Source organism: Hyalella azteca, unplaced genomic scaffold (assembly GCF_000764305.2).
Source record: "Hyalella azteca isolate HAZT.00-mixed unplaced genomic scaffold, Hazt_2.0.2 contig11847, whole genome shotgun sequence".
In the NCBI taxonomy this organism is placed as follows: domain Eukaryota; kingdom Metazoa; phylum Arthropoda; class Malacostraca; order Amphipoda; family Hyalellidae; genus Hyalella; species Hyalella azteca.
Window position 1 is genome coordinate 26962 of NW_025941829.1, and position 18406 is coordinate 45367.

The 18406-nt window shown below is 36.6% G+C and overlaps 1 protein-coding gene across 1 annotated transcript; it reads right to left on the reverse strand.

The window, feature by feature from the left end:
* Window positions 1-3418: 3418 nt before the first annotated feature.
* On the reverse strand, window positions 3419-10342 carry LOC108671352. Its single transcript, XM_018158881.2, has 6 exons — window positions 10276-10342; window positions 8755-8895; window positions 8056-8208; window positions 5232-5471; window positions 4644-4874; window positions 3419-4203 (listed from the first exon to the last, which is right to left on the reverse strand). The coding sequence occupies exons 1-6, from the start codon at window positions 10340-10342 to the stop codon at window positions 3929-3931; spliced, it is 1107 nt and encodes a 368-aa protein (XP_018014370.2). The 3' UTR covers window positions 3419-3928.
* Between the last annotated feature and the right edge of the window lie 8064 nt (window positions 10343-18406).

The window sequence follows — 18406 nt, forward strand, 5'->3', positions numbered from 1 at the left end:
AGTTTAAGATATTATTTGTTAAAAATGACTTGTTACCAAATATTTTTGTTTAAAGGGGCAAGTTTTTGGGGCAGTATCATTATATATATAACGAACTAACAAGAAGCTAATAAATAAAACTAATTCTCTGGTCTTTAACAAAACTTGCTTAAGAGAAGAAATTCTGCCAGCCTACACTATTATATATATATATATACGTGTACCTTACTGGTCGCTGACTATTAAGTTGATGTCAGTGTTGATAACAGTTGACTCGATTCACCTCGGATGAGTTATGAAGGTCTTACATGCTCTAAAAATAACTGGTAAAGCACCACTGCGGAAAATCCTACTCGTCAACTAGACTGTGAGATTTGGCAGTTACTTTGATTGGATGTAATTTGGAGCTGTATTAAGAATAATAATTAAGAATTGTTCGAGCTGTACAGGGTTAACAGTAAACAACATCGACATCAGCTCTATAGTCAGTGACCAGTACGGGCACTCGTAGTGATACGGCTAAAAATCGTGCTATTTGAAGTAAAAACCTGTATTTCAAACTTTTCTCTCTGTCTTTTTTGTGAATAAAAACAAAGTTGTCTGTGGTTTCCACTGTTATTATCATGCGGTCATTATATTATATTAAATTGCGAACATGCCGCTGTCGTAAGTTTTAAAATGATTATTATTAGACCCCACATTGTCAAATCACGATTTTTATCATGATTTAATTTCATTATCTGTGTCACGCGCGGTCCTGTCGAGAAGTACGGTCAAGTCGTCAGGCATAAAAAGTGGCATATTGTTGTTATGATGGACGCAGTATAAAATTTTCGCTATAACCTAAGATTCACGCCGAAATTAAGATGTAGTTTAAATTTTGAGCAAAGGTCAGACTGTTAGAGAATATTCACGCATTTGCTCGCCGTTTTTTCTGGACTTTGTTGAAATGCGAGTAATATACCATTGAACGTGATAGATATTGTATGATCAGCTTGATGGAAAATTTTCCAATAATCTAAAGTATTGCAGACACTTATGTATGAGAATTCAGGGAAGATTTTAATTCCGTATTGCGCTGAAACGCTTTAGATGCAATAGGGCAGGGTTAAATTTAAATTTGTTACTGGAGAAAAATATTAAATTACAGAATAGAACAATATTATTTCATTTTAAACAAATATAAAATTGCTTTTGTTTAGATTTTGTTTTCTTTGTACTGGTTGAAAATTTCGATGGATATGATAAATATTTATTAGATCTTCATATGCATCCTAATTTCCCAATATTAGTCATATTATATTTTTTTAATGGGACTTATCAATGAGGAATATTGGAAATTTCAGAATTTATGAGATTTGTTTACATTAGCTTCGCTCCCATACTGGAGAAATACACACCCAACATCATCCGGCTGTAGAATTATAGTTTTAACAAAACTAAGACTCGGTTCTTCACTGCTCTTGGCAAGTCCTATGCAAGGTAAAGTTGAAATATGTTCACAAATTCAGCCTATATGTTCACAAATTCAACGAATGACGAACTGAGTCTTGCTGAATAGAATCACTGAACACGGCAAAATTATGAAAGTTACTGTGGGGTGGGTACGAATATCGCAACAAAGACATGACTTTAAAAATTTATTTTCAAGTATGGTCAAGAATTTGTAAGATATCTGCAGAAGTAGCTTGTACCAATAAAATCTGGTGATATCATTGTATATATTTATCATTGTATAATAATATTACGGATGATAGTGACTGTAATGATACAGTCATGGAATTTCTCTGGATTACACAAATTCCTGTAAATTTACACAAAATAGTTATTTTGAAAAATAAAATGAAGGACTTTTTTTTAAATGAGATTACAAAGCCAAGTTCAGAAAGCTGTATTCAAAATAACAAAAACAAGGAAAAAAATGTGTGAAATTTTTACAAAACATGCAAAATGAGAGAAAATTAATCTAAAAATGATATCGGATGAGTTTTGAAAAACGCTTAATATTTCATTCGGCAGGAGCGGCTCACTTTCTGTGTGCCTACAGCCAGCGAAGCGGACGCTAAACTTATACTCTCCACTTTTGATTCGGCAGGAGCGGCTCACTTTCTGTGTGCCTACAGCCAGCGAAGCGGACGCTAAACTTATACTCTCCACTTTTGATATGCTGCTGCTGTATAATCACGTACAGGGGGGTTTGAGGTCAAAGTTTTCACTCGAGCCATTTTTCCCAGGAGCTCAAACGTTAGAATCTCATGAAAATTGGCACAGGCACGTACCTGTCTCTTATACACATCTAGATGTGTATAAGAGACAGCAATACGACTCACCACGTGTCGAATATTGCCACACAAAGTGACGGAATATTGGGATTTGGTAGGTTTCCATTCTAAAGGCTTTTNGTCAGGCTGTGTTCAGTTCGGTTAGGTTATGTTAGGGTTTTTTGGCTAGGTAAAACTAATGTAAGATTGTTTTAAACACTAATGATACACACAGGAAAAGGCCACAATTGGGGGATTGCTGTGTGTCGTAGGAAATGTGTGGCAAGAAGAAGAAAAGAGAAAAAGAAAAAAAAAGTAAAAAAAAAGTTTAGCGGCTGATCTGGTTAAAAACGAGAGAAAACTGGCTAATTCAGGGGAGTCGGTGATAGAAGCCTGTAATCGTTCAATAGTGTATTGGAAAACAGCTTTTGTGTATCATTAGTTTCATCACATCAAAGAAATAATTTGAATCTTATATTCGTACTCTAGGAGAGCAAGTTGGTAGTTAGAAAAGTATCCCATTCGAAAGCCTAAATGAAAGAAGCTTAAGTTGAGTGAAATCAACCCATGAAATTAATCATGCACAATCAATTAACCGATACGCGTGCAATTAATGACCAGAGAATTCGTTGATTTAAATTATCAGAGAGTCGGACAATTTTTCAGATGACGTTGGTATATCGAAAGGCATATTTCAGAAAGTAGTTTTAGTTTATTAAAGACGTTTCGAATGCAAAAAAAAACATTTATTTTCAAGTTACAGGAAGCATTGAATATTGAAATTTTGTGGAGATAAGAATATAATATACGTATATAGGATACTACAGTAAAATTTTAACAAGAAAAATCACTCTGAAAACTATCTCAAAGTTCAGACAAATCCGGTAGTCAGGAGACAGTTAGGTGGCGTCCAATCCGCAGAGACGAGGTGCAGTCATCGTCGAGGAAGTCAGCCATTTAAATCAACGGATTCTCTGGTCATTAATCGCGCGCGTATAAATCAGCAAACTCTGAAATCTAAAACTAATCAATTAATCATGCATTTTTGTTATTCAAGAAGAACGAGGAAACGTCGATGTAAATTATAAACTGATGATTCCTTTTCCTGAAAAAAATAAGCTCCAAAAATAAATACTTGAACATAGTCTATGGAGAATAAAAAGCAGCTGTTGGTCACTTTCTTTAATTATATTACTTCATGGTCTATTGCTTACTATACTTATACTTATTCAATATTTCTCAGTAAATTGCAATGATTAGTTCATTTCTGGCTTTCGCTTCGAACTAATGGTAGAGCAGAAGTTTCTTGCCAGGAGTGATGAACAGTAATCGCGATTGTAAGATAACATTTCATGACACTTTGACAATATTAACTTATCGTGCAGGTGCAGTAATTTTCATTTCACGCAAGAAATACTTGTACGGAAACGCCAAAAAAATTTTTCCTATCAGTAATTTTTAAATGTAAGAATTTATGAGTTGGAGCTCGAGCTTCTCCAAGTTATATCAGGTTAATAATTAGTGATTAATGAGTAAACAACTTTAAACTTTGGTCTACTGATGGTGACTATAACTTACAAGCGTTTAGAACTAAATAACGTCGACGATATTTAATATCATCGAAACTTTACTCGGCAATTTTCGGATTATATATAAGCTTGCATTTACTGTGGTCCATTGATTAATGGTTAGTTGGTGTAGAGCACTGGAGAGATCACTGTGTTGCTGTAGTCGCTGTAGGAGATGGCAATATGTGTAGGTGAAGGCGAAGACTCAGAATAATAAAACCCATAGCAAAATGCGCCGACTTCGATGCGAGAACAATCCAGATGAATAGGATCTGTCGTGCCGTCAATCTGATCAGAAACGTTGGTTCCATACACCAAGTAGGTGCCAGCATCGTACCGGTTTGAGAACCGAAAATCGATGGAAGTGGCCGAATCTTCCAACTCCAAGTGAATATCTGTACATAGAAGATGAAATGTCATGTCAGTAAAATCATTGTTTTGTTTTAATTGCTTTATATGAGAAACATCGTAAGTGTTTCATTACTTCGAGATGCAAGTTATCATAGGAGTGAATCAGGTATGTTGTAAATAATATTAAAATTTTCAAAGGTTTAGGTTTCCTATAAAAAATATGATCGAAATTTTTTTAATTCAATCAGAACGTGAAAGAAATAAACAGACGTAAAATAAGAGGAACTTGGACATCAATTAAACAAAATATTAGAAGTAGGAAAAATGAAGTGAGAATTGTTATCAGGAACACTGACTTATACATTTGCAACGGACAGTCCGTATATAATTTTCTCAATCATAAATAGCGATCGGATGCGGTCAAAGGTTAAAATTTGTGATTTATAAATTCTAATTTTAAAGTATTTCATTCGTGATTACTTACCCTGAAACGTGTTCACTACAGTGACACTGATGCCTGTTTCGTCGGTGAGAACCCCGCAATACTCGTAGAGAATGTCGCCACTTGTCATGCTGCTGACAACACATTTTCCTGCAGTACAGCTCTTGAAATTAAAGTCTTCCAGTGCCGCGCGAATCAGCAGCTCTGAGACTAATGGATTGTTGATTGCAAGTGTGCTGTCTCCGTAACTTAAAGTTTCCGCACTTAACTCACCTGGTGAAATGGATTTTAAAATAAATTGAGAGGATGTCGTGTTTTATCCATTAAGTTTAAAACTTTTTCCTTAGAGAGGGAATACATAAAAAGGGAAGCAATCAGAAATTTAAAGCGAAGAAAACGCCTAATTAATTCACTATATCTTCAACGAAAAGCGAAGACCAGTTCCGGAACAATGAGCCAGTTAACGAGTAATATGTTCCTCATATTTACTCATGAGGAACAATGAACCAGTTAATAAATAAACAACAAAATCTAAAAAATTAAGGCCCACATAGAAGCAATTGAATTTTTTAGTGTAATTAATTCTTAACATAATAATATGTAAATTACAAAGTTTTTTTTACGTCTTACTCGATGAAGGCAAAATGCTGGTCGGTTTCAATCCTGTCACGCAGACTTCCAAGTCAACATGACTTTCATCCACATTAGTCACGCACACCTTGGGCGTCCCATCCGGCACATAGCACGTTATGCCTCGCTGGTCTACAGGGGTTGAGGCTGGGCAAGTCTGGTCCGTAAGTTCGCCTCCTAAAGTTCCCGCATTGAGACGCAACAGTTTTGTCCCATTGCAGTCCAGTTGAGAGACAATAACTGGAAAATTCAGAAAATTAGTGAGAATCTTGAAAGAAGTTTATTGTTGAGATCTGTGATCATAACTTATGTGTAGCGTGCACTCGAAATTCGTTTGAACCAGACGCCACGATTATCACTTCGTATAATAATAGTGAAATCATAATAATAAAATTATTAATAACATTGATAATGATAATAACACTGATAATAATAATAATGATAATAACAATAACTATAATAATAATACCACTAATATAATACCAATAGTAATAATAATACTGGTTTGATTTTGTTTTCATTTAAAGTTTAGCATGGTTTAGGCAAAAGTGTATAAGCTACAAGTGAAAATTTGACTGGAGAAGCGCTATTCATACACGTGTGACGGGATGCATAATTATGTGTTTTTTTTTATTTTTAGGAGTACCGTTTTGACCACGTGTAATGTTGATGATGTTCTTTTGTTAGATTAGTGACTCAATATGATTGAATATATTTTTATGACTAGAATATGGAATCTCGTTACTGTGATATTATTTTATAACTAAGGAATGCGTAGGCATATTTTTATTTCGTGACTGTCTGTAGCGTTACGAAATAAAATATCTGTCTGTATCGTTACGTTGCAATTGTCTGCTGGGCGCCATGCGTCTTCTGCTAGCCCTGACACGTTTAGACTTATTTCTTTGATGTGTTAATTGTAAATTATTACTTGACCTGTGATTTATTCACTTTAATGTGCAATTATTTTGTCAGACGACTTTATTTATTTTATTTATTTTATTTTGTGATAATCGTAATGATTTACTGTCGTAAGAGACAAAGTGCTGTCAATCTATGATACCATCGTTAAAGTAAAAACGAATACGCCGCCATCTTGCGTATAGAAGCTAGACATCTTAGAGGTAGATGTTCTATAAGAAGTCGATTATAGCTTATAGTCATGTTGTGGAAAGGTTAAACTCTTTATTAATATGCTTTTATTAGAGAATAATACTTCTCATTGTATTTTATAATGCTTAGTCAATGTTCATTTGTCTAGTCTATTGACGAACTGGTATCGACTCACGCGCTCGCTAGTTAATTATCCTCAAGAGTTATTCTACCTTATATAAAATTTCACTTATAATTATTTGACCAAAGGATTATATTATGATTCTATTTTATTGTAATATACTATATTACCTATTTTATGCATATAGACGCTTATAGCAGCCCATTTCTTGTACATTGTAAACGGGGTGTTGAGGTAAGCTCATTTTAGCTGAGTTACCCCTCGCGGGAAAGTTGCGTGTGCTCAGTGTTACTAGGTTGGGGTGCACATGTTTCGACTCGAATGCAAGTAGCCAGATCTGGGCTTCCAAGAATAAACCCCACCGTAGTTCAGGAGATAACTCTTAATGAGTTCCTCTAACGGAATTATAACGGCGTCGGTGGAGTTCTTGGTTAGTTCCAGTTGCTGGTAGCGCTCTGGTACGGCAAGTTCCCTAGCACAGAACTTCTCGTGTTGTGGTGGCTAATAACCTCTGAACTCGAGTATATTTGTCAGCGTTCTGGTACAGCTTCTGCAGTACCGTTTGCGCCTCTCGTGTCGTGGGATTTAACACCTCCACGCTCGAGAGTAATCGGAACTTTGCAGTGTATTCGGGCAAGAACCCATAGTCGCTGCGGCTGGTCGTCGGCATCTCGGTGCGGTTAGTTCCGGTACCATTTGCTGTCCATTTTTGTGATTTGGCAGTGTATTAAGGCTAGAACCCATTGTCTCTGCGGTTCGTTGCCGTCATCTCGGTGCGGTTAGTTTCCGTACCATTTGCTGTCCGTTTTTGCGATTTGGCAGTGTATAGGGTCTAGAACCCCTAATCTCTGCGGTTCGTTTCCGGCATGTTTGTGCGGTTAGTTCCCGTACCATTTGCTGTCCGTTTTTGTGATTTGGCAGTGTATTAGGGCTAGAACCACTAGTCTCTGCGGCTAGTCGTTGGCATCTTGGTGCGGTTAGTTCCCGTACCATTTGCTGTCCGTTTTCGTGGTTTGGCAGTGTTTTGGGGCTAGAACCCCTAGTCTCTGCGGCTGGTCGTTGGCATCTCGGTGCGGTTAGTTTCCGTACCATTTGCTGTCCTTTTTGTAGTTTGTTGCAAATTAGGGCTAGAATCCCTAGTCTCTGCGACTAGTCGTTGGCAACTTGGTGCGGCTAGTTCCCGTACCATTTGCTATATATCTATTTTGTTATTATCAGCTGTGTATAGGGCTCATACTGTGTGGTTTCTCGGCTGCTTGTTCTCCTGAAGTATCAAGCTTTTTTCTGTGAACTTTTAAACTAAGGCGAATAATAAATTGTGCGCCTCGAATGAAGAATCATGTAATTCGCCTGAAGATTACCAGTATACTACGAAAAGTTCCTTGTGTTCATTCCTCCTCTCTCCAACTCAAGGGAATTTAGAGCCGGACCGAAGAGCGACTCTTTAACCCTTGTATTTAGAATCAGTACGAAAGTCTCCATCAAGTCGGCACGCTACCCGTAATTATTTCAACATCGCGGCGGTGTTTCCGGTTACACACGGTATTGTTCTATAGTATTTGGCTGCGTTTCGATACGTTGATTACTCACCTCCAAAAGCAAAACGAACAGAGCTTTTTAACGTGGGGTTTGTGCCATCAACGATTAGTGTATATATGGTCTCCGATGAGGGAAGGGGCTGATATCCATCATCGTTAAAATAAATACAATTTGAAGAAGATTCATTCATAACTCCACTGTATTCTGCAGAAAAAGTAATTAATTTCATTTAAGAAAAATTATATTGGCTGTACTCCTGTCGTGCTTTTTAAAAATCCTCATCATTTCGTTTCCTTTTGATTTAGCACGCCGCAAACGACAACCTTAATTAACAAAAACGAGTTAAATAACTGATTGACTGGCATTAAGCGTAATCTACAGCTCATTATCGACAAATGGCATATATAAATATTATTTAACATTTTGTGTTGAGCAACTAATGAAGTTCTAGGCACAGATTCAGCTAGCACGAATTTTATTTCTTTAGGATCGGATTTCCTACTTGAAATTTGCGGAAGAACTTTTTGATCTAACGTAATATACGAGAGTGGCAATTTGAGCGTGGTTATCATATTCATGAATACATTTTAAGGTGTAGAATTCAAGCACATCCGGTATAATTTCAAAACCAGATGTTATTTTTTATGCCTTGCTGCTATGGAAAGCATATTCAGCATTGAATAATAATTAACATATTTGACGCTTTAATATAATATGATCGTTTTTAAAATGCACACAGCTGCTACTCACGTCTCTCGCCGATTGAGTCTGATGCAACGAGAAGATTGAAGACTAAGAAAGTGGCGAATGGATCTTTTGTACACACCGCCAACGTAGAGGCGTCACCCGCACCGTCGTAAGTCCAATTCAGAGAGGTGATGGTGAAATCGGCTGAAAAAAAATTTAATGGCGGTAAGTAATAGAGCGGCAATCAGTTATAGAGTGAGACTGTCAGTTATAGAGTGAGACTCAGTAATAGAGTGATGGCGGGCAGTTATGGAGTGAGGCGGTCAGTTATAAAGTGAGGCGGTCAGTTATAGAGTGAGGTTGTCAGTTATTGAGTGATGGCGGGCAGTTATGGAGTGAGGCAGTCAGTTGTAGAGTGAAGCGGTCAGTTATAGAGTGAGGCAGTCAGTTGTAGAGTGAGGCGGTCAGTTATAGAGTGATGGCTGTCAGTTATAGAGTGATGGCAGTCAGTAATAAAGGACTGGCGGATAGTTATGAAGTGACGTTGTTATTTTAATTTTTATCACTCAGTTATCGTAATATAAATTTTGTATTTAAATACAATCACTAAGATTCTATTGTTCAAAATGTTGTCTGTACGTTTTATTCACGCTCTTTTATTAACTAATTATTTTTCACAAAATAAGTAGAACATAATAAATTGAATGGAAAAGGTTCCCAATTTCATATAAAATCTACAGGCAACTTCAATAGAGTCAACATAAACATCGACTACCTTCGAACACACCAAACGATACTCTGTCATCGGATACGTAAAATAAGATCAGACTTACATTACACCTGAACTTATTTATGGCATTGCAAATTAAAGAAATCGTCATAAAAGGAAGATATTAGCAACAAGAAAGCCACCAATGAGTTCTTTCGGTTCAAGTTCTCCTGCTCTGACAACTCTAACGCAATTATAAGTGACTCATTGGACACACTTGATATATTAGAGAATAGATAATCTAGGCGCTTACCAACAGTTAAAGCGGCTGACCCCGTAACGAATCAAGGAATATGTTAAATGTGGGACAGACCCTTCTAATATCTGGATCAATGTTGACAAAACATCAGCTAAAGAGTTCTTAAAACTTAAAATCATTACAAGCAGCATCAGAATTAATGCAAGCAGCAAACCATTCACCAAGCGCACCAAGTTAAGTTGGATCCGCAAGCGAGGCACTTCACAAATATTTATTTTACCTTTGGGCAAGCAAAGTTTCGGACACAAAACAACTTAAAATTTATATCCTTAGCTGCAGCTTGCTGATCATTAAGTCACTTACCGTCTATGATCGAAGCCGCAATTGAATTATGAGCACCACAAGCTAAGTTGTGACATATTTAATACTCCACATACATCCTTGACATATTCTATACTCACTATATTAACTTCTATCAGTATTAACTGCTGTTATAACAAGCTTGTTATTTAAGCATGTGATGTACCACCGGTAGCACCCAGCTTGTTCAACTGGGAGCAACACGTCACCCAGACGCATTTTAGGCACCCTAACCTCGATCACTGTACAAACCCACCTAAAACTAGCAACGAGCCTCGCAGCACCCATTTCGCCACTTGCACATTATTAAGCACAGCTTGCATGGCTCCAAATCATGTGGCAATAACACTCCTGCATGCCAAATCACAGATGACATGACACCATCTTCACCTCAGCAGCAGTATGCAGGGCTCTAAATCATCCATAGTCTACTTCACAGCAGTAATAGTGAACAACATAGTGCTCTCTTAAACTTCAAAGTTCCCAGAGCAGCATTTAAGACAATCTGCCATTCACTAACTATATCCCATCAGAATAAAAAATCACGGCTCCAAAGCACTCACCGTCTATGACGCCAGCAGAAAGAATAGTGACAGTCAACAATATCAGCAGAGATTCTTTTTGAAAGGTTCCTGCCGACATTTTGAGCGAGACGCTGATTCTGAAAACTCCGCTTGGTCGTAGGCGTCTGTTTGTTCAACTAGGGGAAATTATTAGAAGTTATCACGCAAATCATATAAAAGCAAAACCCCTGCTAAATATTAGAAATTAGGTCAGTGGCTTTTACCAACGACAAAAATCCATTTCCGAATAGACTTCTAATTCTAACATATTACATTCATAAAAAATCTAAATTACAACGCGTTAGAAGTATAATAATTATTTCGTAAATCTCGATAAGTTGGACACATTAATGACTAAAGACTAAAAGAATTTCACCAACGAGTTATTACATTTTTCGATTATATATCGAATGATTTACGCTACTCACTTGTTGTCAACCATGCAGCTTTATGGTTTGCCTCCTGAGATATATGCGGTCGAGCGCTGAATTTATTGAAACGTACTATCACCGACGAGATGGTCAGTGTATGAGGCGGGGAATGATCAAAGCGGTCTCACGACAGCCCGATGATGTCAGAGCTCCATTATCGGAACACTCCAGATACATCTGCTTGCTTTTCCAAGAAGTTCTTATTAACCCTGATACAGAGACCGCCACACTGGCGACTTAGGTATGCAGTATATTATGTCTTCCGTCATTCGACGAGTTTTTTTTCGGAGTTAATTTTACTGAATTAAATAAAATATAATTTAGTTTGTAATTGTGAACAAATTATATCACATATTAAAGAGTATATATGATTGCGTTGCATAATAAGTTGAACAAATTTTACTTGCACTTGGTCACAGAAGACATAGCTTAATAAACTCTAGAGCGGGTAGCATTTTTGATATTTTTTAGCAGCCATCAGTATATACCGCTTGCTTCTGACCGGCGTCCTTCTGGTAATGTACTCTTAAAACTCGCTAAGTACTCCTAAAACTCACCAATATGCGAGTAAAAGTAGCGGACAAGTACACGTAGCAGCCGGTTTCTCTTCTGTGATTGGTGGATTATCATCATGGGTATCCTCCGAACGTGAGATATTTGGTGATTATCAGAGCTGGGCAGCGCTACTCTGAAATGTAGCGGCCGCTACCGCTACATGCTCTAAATGTAGCGGGCGCTACCGCTATCGCTACATGTAGCGCGCTACTGCCCACCTCTGATGATTATACACCAGAGCCGGCGTTGTGACAATTTCGAGTGGTGCGTTGGTTTAGTTGTTTCTAGCTAATTAACCGATAACTGTTACATGTGAAGTTAGGTCTCAACTAAACTCTAAATAGAAAGATGCCTTAAGGAAGTCAAAGTGTATGTAATTTTTATAAGGCGTGAGATATAATTATTTTATTTATCGTAATTTTGATTCTATAGTTTTACGTTGATCATATACCTTTTACAAATAAATTAGAATTGCTAGATGATGTCATTTTTTGACGGCAAACTGTTACAAACAGTATTTCCTCTAAAAAGTGAGGACACTAAAATTTACAAACATGTAATATTGAATGATAAAGTCTCTTACTCAATCCAATCTTCAGCAGTATTCTCTGTCGCTGTTATTGTGAGAGTGACGTTAGTAAAATGCAGCGGCGGGACAGTAAGATCAACCGACGAATCTTCAACTGCACCCTCGGTCAGCGTCGTCGTATCCAAATCTGTCTTGTTCGTCCAACTCATCCGTGTGAAGGTCAGATTAAAATTCAGCAGCTGCAAAGAAGCATAGTTGAGCTCGCTAAATAAAAAAATTAATGGCTCCAGGTATTTTTCAATTTTGAACAGATCGTTCATGCAGAATTAATGAATTTGATGATGAGTTTTTAAAATGAATTTTTGATGAATTAATATTCCTAATGATTTTTTCGATGAAATTTCACTAAAATTCCAACCTACGCATTTTGATGCGCTAGCCAAATGCCAAACACTAATTATTTCTATTCAATATTTTAAGGAATCGCTATTTCTGTGATAAAATGGACGAAATATTTTTCTTGCCCATTTAGCAATTTTCATTCTGAGTCGTATATTTATAAAGCATAGTATAGTATTATTTTCTTATATAGGCAGGATGTCGTTTTGCATGGTCATTGCTGTTCGACAATCACAATAATATGTAATGCGGTAAACAGAAACTTTTTTATTACGCCAGTTTCATTTGAGATATTAGTTAGATTTGTCTACAGTTCTGTCATTTTTTCAGCTTACATTCCGAAAGAAAAGGGCATCCAATTCAACAGCGTAAACTAAATATTTTTCAAATAATCCAGCTCATATATGATCTAATTATTCGAAAACGATATACTCCCCATCAATAACTTTAACTTAGGAAGCGCACCGAAAGAATATTGGGCAATTTGGCCACTGCCAAAGATGTCCCGAAGGAGAAGTAGCGAACGACCATACAATATACGACTAGCGAACTACCATGCAAAATACAAAAACATTAAAAGTGCCTATTATGTCAGCGTATTAGCGATATAAATTCAGGCGCAAATCGTAGTGTGCCTTTTATTGAAATTTGTTTGGAAAAATCCTTCATTGTAATAATTACGACACAAGTTACCATCACCTCATAGAGAGAATCAGAAATTTATGTTCAAAGTTAAGAACGTGATCCTCATGACCAAGTTAATTTCAATATAAGGTTAATTTTCACTTCAATTTTTAAATTTTACGACGGGGATAACAGTGAACAGACAAACTTCACGAGAGTCTTCAAGCAATTGTAGTATAAAATGCAGCAGTGCCCATGACCCGCAGTGGGCAGCGAGCCCACTGCGGGTCATGGGCCCATAGCCGGTTTCTCGCTAAGTATGGCAGATATTGGTCCGTGTTCTCTACCGCCGGTCGACAGTTTCACTGGGATGAATTGTACGGATTTACGTTTTGTTAAGGGTTTGCGTTATTAAGTTATTTGTGAATAACGGTTTTAGCCCAGATAAAATTTTTTTGCTGCTAAATAAAACTGTTTTCGATTAATGTAGATGAAGCTTTTGAAATTACTGTGAATTATATTTTGAAAATAATGTTTATAGTGATAATTTTGAGATCAAGTTGAGACTATTAGCTTCTAAAATAAAATGTTGACACGATATAAATTGAAATCGTAATTTTGATTATACCAAGTGGGGCAACGGGCCCATGCACGCGTGTCACGGGGCAAAGCGCCCATGGTGAAGTCTTGTGTTATATATAATTAGATTTGTCTCAATGACCTTTTCAAAACTATGACTAGCTTTTTGAATTACAAATTACACTTCATATTGCATGATTTTTTGATTTGAGTTTTTATGGTGTTGTCTGAAATCACGATTAGGTACGAATTTTCTGCACATCTGAATTGTGGACGAAAATAATAATAATATCTGGATTGTGGACGAAACTGGAACGAAGTTTTTTCTGATCAATTAAATATATTTTTTCTAGTCAAGGATACATTTTTCATGTCAAGGACGAATTTTTTATAGCAAGGATATATTTGTCAAGTCAAGGATATATATTTTTATGTCAATGAAATATTTTTCTTCAGGTCAGTGATAGATTTTTTGAGCCAAGAGTATATTTTTTTAATGTTAAGGATATGATTTTTTGAGTCGTTAATAAATGAATGAATGTCATATTTTTATTACATAATTCTTATTTTTAACAGTAAAGTGTTGTTTTATCATTTTTAAACGAAAAATATGCAATTGCGGTAAAGGGACCAAGGGTGGGCGCCTTTCCCCAAGCCCATGGGCCCATTGCCCAGGGGTGGTGCAAAAGGCCAATTTTGACACTTTTTATAAAATAGTGTTACGTTAAATTATCATCGGCATGAAATTTTTGCTTGATTTCATCTTGATGCAGCTCATTAATATTCATAATTACTTCAATTGCATGAAGCACGACAACACTCGCGCTAGATTAGCAGCATAACAAACGATCCGAAACCTTTATCAGATTATACTTGAACTAGGAGACTTCCATGGTATGAATCCCTGCCAAGGATTTCACCCCAATCTTTTCAATCTCATTATTTAACTCTAGGGGAAAATACTTCCGGGATCGATCATGACATTCATTTTCCATGAGGTATGCAAATAAGAATTAATTTTATCTTCTTTTTGCTAAATTGGGAAACATTAATTCATAGGATCAATGAAAAGTTATGAAGTGTGTAAAAGTAACATTCAGAATTTTGCCGTGTTCAGTGATTCTATACAGCAGGTCTAAGTTCGTCATTTGTTGTATTTGTGAACATTCGGCTCTGTATTTCTAAATATTTCTCTTCACTTTTTATATTTTAACTTTGCCTTGCATAGGAATTGCCAAGGCAGTGCATGAATATCCGAGTCTCAGTATTGTTACAACTATAATTCTGCGGCCGGATGATGTTGGGTGTGCATTTCTAAAGTATGGGAGCGAAGCTAATATAATCACGTCGCATTAATCCTGAAATTTCTAATATTCCTCATTGATAAGTCTCATTATAAAAATATTTGACTAATATTGGGAAATTAGGATGCATATGAAGATCAAATAAATATTTATCATATCCATAGAAATTTACAACCAGTACAAAAGAAAACAAAATCTAAACAAAAGCCATTTTATCTTTGTTTAGAATGAAAAAATATTGTTCTATTCTATAATTTGATATTTTTCTCCAGTAACAAATTTAAATTTAACCCTGCCCTATGTATCTACAGCGTTTAAGCGCAATACGTAATTAAAATCTTTCCTGAATTCGCATACATAAGTATCTGCAATACATATAGATTATTGGAAAACGTTTCATCGAGCTGATCATACAATACATACGGTGTATTACTCACATTTCAACAAAGTCCAGACAAAAATGGCGAACAAATGCGTCCATATTCTATAACCTTTGCTCAAAATTGAAACTAGCATCTCAATTTCGGCGTGAATCTTAGGTTATAGCGAAAATTTTATACTGCGTCCATCATAACCAACATTATGCCACTTGTTATGTCTGACGACTTGACCGTACTTCTCGACAGGACTTGTAACCGCCCTCTGCCACGTGAGGTGCCAGCGCACATGGCACAGATTATGAATTTAAATACGATAAAAATCGTGATTTGACAATGTGGGGTCTGATAATAATCATTTTAAAACTTACGACCGCGGCATGTTCGTAATTTAATATATATAATATAATGACCGCATGATAATAACAGTGGAAACAACAAACAACTTTGGTTTTATTAACAAAAAAAGACAGAGAGAAAAGTTTAAAATACAGGTTTTTACTTCAAATAGAACGATTTTTAGCCGTATCACTACGAGTGCCCGTACTGTTCACTGACTATAGAGCTGATGTCGATGTTGTTTACAGTTAACCCTGTACAGCTCGAGCAATTCTTAATTATTATTATCAATACAGCTCCAAATTACATCCAATCAAAGTAACTGCCAAATCTCGCAGTCTAGTTGTCGAGTACGTTTTTCCGCAGTGGTCCTTTACCAGTAATTTTTGGAGCATATAAGACCTTCATGACTCATCCGAGGTGAATCGAGTCAACTGCTATCAACACTGACATCAACTTAATAGTTAGCGACCAGCAAGGTACACGTATATTGTGATACTGCCTCAAAACTTGCCCCTTTTAAACACAAACATTTGGGAACAAGTACAGTTTTTTAACAAAAATATCTTAAACTTTGTTTTAAATCAGTCTTCCCTCGAAAAAGTCAGTACTGAGTATATATAAAGTAAAAGTATATCACTCCTACATAACGATACCGATGTTTTCAGCTTTGGAATTAAAATACCTACAATGTATTAATTTGAAATCATTTTTGACAAACTGAATTACATCGTGGTACTTGGAGACTTGGATTTATTATTGAATGAATAAGGTTATAATCCTTACTAATAATGTTCTAAGTTTAGTCATATTAATTACAGTATTAAGAGTATGTGACAGATAGATCATCATTCAAATGAGCATATAATAACTTCAGTGATCACTGTTCCAAGGCCTTGAGTTGTTGATGTTGCTGAAAATTCTGCTTTAAAATGCATGGCTTGCTTCTAAAATGAAATTGTGCAGGTTGAACGCATTAAATTGCTTGCCATTTGCACTGACATTGCCACCCGCACTCATTTAGACAACATAGCATCTAATGAAGTTTGAATTTCAATGCTAAGAACATGTTCCCTTTAATTTTAGAAGAAATTACCGAAAAAATTCACCCTCTAGTGAAAAAATTATTATTTCTTAGTAAACCCTTTTTTGTTTTACAATTTATTTCAATCTTATATGCTGTATCGTTCGTTCGTTCATCTTAAAGACCCCATTTTTTCATGCAGTGTCATTAACAATCCACTTATTTTCGGTCAAATCAGTTTTTCATAATTAACTGATGAATTTACCGTACTTCTTTGTTCCAGACATTCACTGAAATTATTGAATTCAGCACTATGTATTCACGAACTGAAATGTATAGATTCGTTTAATTTATTGAAATACAGGAAATAGCTACTTCACAAATACAGGAAATAGCTACTCTACAATTGTACATTAATTATCAGGCAAATAAATACACGACAAACGAAGAGGAAAAGGTGAATTGTCCGGGAAGATGTTGCGTTGTTTGAATGTAAGTCGCCGTATCAGGTGGCTGAAGCACTCCTTGATAAAGATGATACAGTTCAAGAGGAGATAGGCGGAGTTCTGGCATTATAGAAACTGGCGGGAAATATTGGCATCAGTTGCCATCCTTCTGACCGCCACTTCAGTGTCGGAAGCTTCAAAAATAACATCTAAGCTCCAAATCGACGAATTATAACAGGTAATTTATGTTGTTGGTAGCTGGCTATGCTGCCTTTTCTGAATGACAAATTAAACATCGATGATATTATGAACCTAAATCGTACGGAAGGAACTAGAGAATAAATTGCGAATAAATATTGTATGTATGAATAAAATAAGCGTGGATAAGTTCATCGCAGCCCAAGGAAAATTCATAGCTGTTGTCCTTAAGATTCTGAGGTATTTTTCAAATTTTATTATTACTGATGGCTTACTCTTCAGTAGTTTCCAATTTTAGCTTCGAATTTACGTATGGCATGAAATTCTTGAGAATGTTTCTAACGCTTCGACAGAAGCACACGTGCGAGCGCCTGCTGCAGCGATCTCAAGATGACGTGTAGAACTTTGCTGGGGACCCTTCTCCTATGGCTGCTGGCTGCTCCGGCTGTCCATGCGTACCAAGACAAGAGTGAAAAGGGTGAGTGGTATGGTGCCGTGGTAGCTATACTGACAATGTAAATTTAGAGAGTGGTTGGGTGCTTTGTATACTGACTCTGACCTCGAAAATTATGACAGGTTAGCTAACCTTCATGTGTCGCAGTAGGTGTGGTGTCCTGCTTGCGTGTGTTGCAGAGGTTGTGGTGTCCTGCTTGTGTTAAAGTGGATGTGGTGTCCTGTGTGTTGTGCAGTAGGTGTGGTGTTTTGAGTGAGCTACTGTCAGTGTGAATTGCAAATACTGTGACGTTGGGCTTGCCATTACTTTGTGAGTCGATAAAGAGCGGTGCGAGGACTGACAAGTTGCCGGTGAAGATTTTGGTGATATTTGTAAGTTTTGTGCAATGCTCAATATGCTGTTACTGGATATGCAGATTCAGAGTTGCGTGATGCACTGCGTGCTGCTGCTGTATGGATTGTCGATGGTAAGGTGTGTGGGTTCTGTCATGCTACCACCACCGATGCATATATAAGGGATGATGAAAGCCCTGACATGCTGTTTAATGTTCGAGTTGTGGGTGAGC

Bases quoted from the DNA above. Each gene is read 5' to 3' on its own strand.
- LOC108671352 (XM_018158881.2), bottom strand. From the start codon at position 10,342: ATGCAAGCTGTGCTTAATAATGTGCAAGTGGCGAAATGGGTGCTGCGA. The intron at 4,875-5,231 runs GTAAGACGTAAA...CCATTTCACCAG, and splicing joins CAGCATTTTGCCTTCATCGA to GTGAGTTAAGTGCGGAAACT. The intron at 4,204-4,643 runs GTAAGTAATCAC...TTCTATGTACAG, and splicing joins TGTAGTGAACACGTTTCAGG to ATATTCACTTGGAGTTGGAA.